The sequence below is a fragment of the Trachurus trachurus genome (genome assembly GCF_905171665.1).
Source record: "Trachurus trachurus genome assembly, chromosome: 13".
Taxonomy (NCBI): domain Eukaryota; kingdom Metazoa; phylum Chordata; class Actinopteri; order Carangiformes; family Carangidae; genus Trachurus; species Trachurus trachurus.
Window position 1 is genome coordinate 19,770,478 of NC_139892.1, and position 4,971 is coordinate 19,775,448.

General features: G+C 45.5%; 1 protein-coding gene across 1 annotated transcript in view; it reads right to left on the minus strand.

Annotated features, from left to right (window-relative positions):
- The window catches only part of gucy1a2 (guanylate cyclase 1, soluble, alpha 2), a 45,012-nt gene extending 41,116 nt beyond the window's left edge, over nucleotides 1-3,896 (minus strand). The window contains exon 1 of the mRNA XM_083984617.1: nucleotides 2,556-3,896. Coding sequence (XP_083840743.1) covers nucleotides 2,556-2,867 — 312 coding nt within the window. The 5' untranslated portion in view covers nucleotides 2,868-3,896. The remainder of the gene's footprint in view (nucleotides 1-2,555) is intronic.
- Between the last annotated feature and the right edge of the window lie 1,075 nt (nucleotides 3,897-4,971).

Genomic DNA, 4,971 nt, shown 5'->3' on the forward strand with positions numbered 1-4,971 from the left:
TAATGCATACAGACTGCTAATGCAGCCGGTACCACTGAGAATCAACACCATACTAAAAGCTTACAGCTCTTGGTTGGGTTGTCTTAACTGACACTGCCTCATGTTGAACCATGCCCGACCAATCTGACTCTGGTTCATATTGTGCCAGAAGTCCAGTATGGAACCCGCAGACAGCACAAGTGACTCGAGAAGAGCATTAAGCGAGCCAGAGAGGGAGATATTGTTCTCTGGGGTTCACACCAAACATGAAGCAGAGCAGCTTTAACTATTGATCTTTAGATTCTATAGGTGATCAGTAAGATGAATACATAAGATGTGCATGTTGCTATTTGTGACTTTTGAGACAAATTCCTGTACCATTGCAGGAGTCAGGAGTTTTCTCACTTTCACTTAGTAGCCCACAACCTGAATGTGGTAACTACTGTCAGACTATTGTCTGAAATATTTTGGAATTCAGTGATAAAATTGGAGCTAAAATTAAAATTGCTCAGAAATGACAAATTAAATCTCCACATCTCGACTCCCCCCATGCATGAATTACAATGCTGTGACTTATGCATGGGGGGAGTTGAAGGAATATGGGGCCAATTTTGAGATCTCCAATAGAGCAGGAGGTTATCAGATTCAATTTAGACTTTTGCATAAAGAAATAACCTATTCTTGAGCTGCTCTAATGGACACATGACTTATCCTCTCATGGATATGTAATCATACGTCAAGGTATCCAATCTCCTCACATAGCTCTATTACTGCCCAAGCAGTTTTGCTGGGGGAAAGTTTCTCTAAAGGGGATTTATCCAGGGTTCAACAGACAGCTGAAACCCCCTCCAATTAGTTTGAACTCCCAGTATACATGAAGTTGAATTCATGCCTAATACTGTAGTTCGTGTTGCTGTTAGTTCAGCTGGAAATTGAATATAGTTACATTGTGGCCACTGGTGCTGAATCAAACTTGTTTCAGCTTGTTAAATGACTTAGTTAAAACAACAATGTGCTTTCTCAGCTGTGTAATATCGAGTATACAGTCCAGCCTGACATCAATCACACCAGAGATTTTAGCCGTCATTACCCCCATGGCCATCATCAGGTCTAGTTTAGGTATTTAAATATGTATGCATTTCATTAAGGCCTAAAAATGAACATAACTGAGGACATGTCACCTTGTATGACAATAGGGTGAGCATATGCTTGCACTGAAGTCATAGCTCCACAAGTGCCTGAACCCATTTAAGCAGGATTTGATGTAGTCGGGTACTTGCAAGACGGCAAAAACAGAACAGCCACTCTGAGCTTCAAAACAGCATGTAGGACACTACAGAGGCTGCGTCCATCCCTTTTAACAGTGTATGGTTTCGACTAAATGAGGTCAGGTCATTAACCTCCGCGGCATCTGTGGCATCATTCATGTAATGTCAGGGTTAGAAAACATGAGTTTCTGCTGTCAATTTGTTTGACTTTATTTTTAAAGTGCAATTCTCTAATCTGGAGCAACATTTATTGATAATACTTTGCATTTTACAAGATGCAATAAAATATGAGAACAATCCACTTGGTAGGAAAAAAGAACAGTTACTGAGAAATGGTGATGGCAAGAAGTCTTGTGAAACTACATTATCGTAATGGGCATTTAGCTTGATATCACTGGATTATGAAGGTGCTTTAAGACAATATATGAGTCATTCTTGTGAAAGTTTATGTCCCATCTCATATGGCTTTTCTGTTTTGTCTCCGTCTTGAACATCTGTCTGTCTATCCGTCTACTTGCAGCTATATCTTATTGTTGAGCAGCTACATAGTGGGGGCCACATTACAGGAGATGCAATCAAATTCCAATCGCAAATGTCCTAATCACACGCCATCTATCACAATTGCACTCAGTTCTAATAGCTGCTTTATTACATTACAGCCTGTAATACAACTGAGACACGGATAGAACCGAGACACACAAACACAGAAACAGGCTCATTCGTCACACTCCTCACATCATTACATGTACACAGACATGGCATGGGTACCTCTCTCTCTCTCTCTCTCTTGCTCACAACAACATACTTATTATATAATCTGCCAGATGAATCAGGGTATCAGGAGAGAGGAATGAAGAGTTGTTGTTTTTTTGTATCATCATAGCCTATCATGATATGAGACATCATCTGGGATTCTGAAGAATATTGTGGTCGAGTTTGAATGTTGCCCTTTCCCATGCTATCAAATGCTGTGTTCCTGTGAACTCTGGAGAAAGCCTTTAGCCTCTGGCTGTTTGGCCAGTGACTGTTTACTACTGCATATCATCTGAGGACGAACAGATGCTCTAATTGTACACAGGTTAAAAAAAACAAAACAGACATGAAATATATATTTTTTGTGACAAATTTGACAAACAAATGCTCTTAAACTTTTTGGGAGAATTTGAATTTACATAGTAAGATATTTGCTATACATTTCACCTTTAAGTGGGGACCACTGGATACCCGCACTGCAACTTTTTATAGGAACATTGAATTATTTTTCTTGATGGGAGAGTCAAGCTCTTCAGACCTTAGGTGGGTGCCTACCGTGGGTGAGGTCAGTCGCCTCAGGCTCTCCCCAAGCGAGTCCAGGTTCACCCGTCTCCTCCTGGTGACCCTCTTGTGGGGTCCCAGCTGCTCCTCGCCCGCCGTGCACGCCGACCTCTCGGCTAGGCTGCGGCCGTTCCAGAGCAGCGCTCTGTGGGAGGAGGGGAAGGAGGAGAAGGGGCAGCCTCGGCTCTCCTCCGCCGGCTCCAACCCGCCGTCCCCTCCGTCTCCCCCGGGGCTTTCGAGCCCGCAGTCCGAGCCCACCGAGCTGCTGAACGACTCGGAGGAGATCTTGCGCGACGACGAGGACATAGTGGTGGTGGTGGTGATGGTGAGGAAGAGGATGGTAATGATGGCAGTGGAAGTGTTGAGGACGACGATGGTGATGATGATGGTGGTGGTGGTGGTGGTGGTGATGATGATAATGGTGATGATGCTACAGCCGGTTCCGTACCACGTCCACCTCGACGCCGGGGAGTCATCAGATTGTGAGGGGGGAGGGGGAGGAGGAGGAGGGTGGGGTGAGAGGGTGGGTGAGGGTTGGAAGGGTGGGTGGAGGGGGGGGGTAAGGTCCGTCTATGTGATTATGAATGCATATGAGTTGTGTGTGTGTGTGTGTACGCGTGAGGTAATGTCCAGGTCTGTCTGTGTCTGCGTGTGAGACTCAGCAACCTATTCAATGGGAGAAGGGGGGGGTCGACGAGAACTGGAGCACTAACGGCACGCAAACATTTATGTAAGGGGGGGGAGGTGGTGGAGGGTATCGCCTCTTAAAAAACCGTCCTGCTTTGCCCCCAAAACAAATCCAACCTGCTCCCTATAGGAAGCCAAACAATCTCCAGAGGGATGCTTCGGATAAAAAAAGAAGAAAAAAGGGAAAAATCAAACTATTTTGCAGCAGATGTTGCTTTAAGTGGCGAAATTGCAAAAGAGGAAAAATGACAAATGTCGCAAGCACACACAACGTGTTAGTCCACCACGGTAATTCCGACACATGTTAATTATTCCTCTCGCGCGCAGTGAATTTTGGCATCCGAAGAGCGTAGCATCGTCTCCTGGTTTTCTGCACACTCTCGCCGGAGAGAAATGCCCAAAGTCACGCCAGATGTGTGTGCCGCTTCCCTCTCTCCTCCGTCCCTTCTCCTCCTCCTCCTTCTCCTCGTCCTCTGCGACAGCGGTTCTCCTGTCTGTCTGCCAACCAACTGTCCGCGCATCATCCGTTCATCACTCCACTTGGACTCTAGTCCCCGAGCCGCTCTCCCCGCTTTCGGCTTTTTGTCGCCCGCGTCTGTCTTTTTTTTTTTTTTTTCGGTCGTCGCGCGGAGTGTGAGTGCTGGGCAGCAGAGAGGTGGCGCGAGATGAGGAGAGACTGTGAGCGCGGCGCGCGCGGTCAGCCAGCATGAAAGCGGCTCGCGCTGTGACAGACAGACAGATGATAGATAGACAGATAGACAGATAGATAGATAGATAGATAGATAGATAGATAGATAGATAGATAGATAGATAGATAGATAGATAGATAGATAGATAGATAGATAGATAGATAGATAGATAGATAGATAGATAGAGACTGATTTCCTCTTGTGTAACACTTGGTAAGTTAGGTGGAATCAGTTAACTTCAACACATGACACAAAACTCACACCATTTCTACACCACGAAATGCAAGGTAATTCCTGGTGGGCTACTTACAGGTGGTTGTTCCTCAATTAACTGACTGAAAATGGCAATCGGGCAACATCTGATAGCAATCAAACAACAGTCATGGCCAATAAGCCAAGTTGATGGCAATGTGCCAGATGTGTTCAACATGAGCATACAAGGACAAATATGGCTCCACGGGAAGATAATGGAGCTGGCAGCAGTGGTGCACGCTTGTTGCCTCCCATCAGAGAGTGGGATGATGCTCATGTCTGGCACTAATCACAGCCATGACCTTGACCTTGATTGGCAGACCATGTCTGTTCATTATAAGCCCCAAAGGGACAAGTGGAGAGACACTGAAACAGACTTGATGCATCATGCAAGTGTGCATCATGCACGCACGCGCACACACACACACACACACACACACACACACACACACACACACACACACACACACGGCACAGTGCAATTTCCTGGAGGTGCCTACTAATTCATTTGACTTTCTGGAGCAGCATGACCCCAATACACTGCTTAGAATTTAGCTCTCTCTCTCTCTCTCTCTCTCTCTCTCTCTCTCTCTCTCTCTCTCTCCCTTCTCTAACACACACTCTCATTCTAACACACAACTCTAACACACAGTCTGCATCTCTCTTTCCTTATCAGGTCGCTCGCTTTCAACAATCGGTCTGCCATCAATCATTAATAATGTGGGCATTTAATAAAGTCAACCCTACAATGGAATAAATAAAGTCCCAGAGAAGATAAGGCC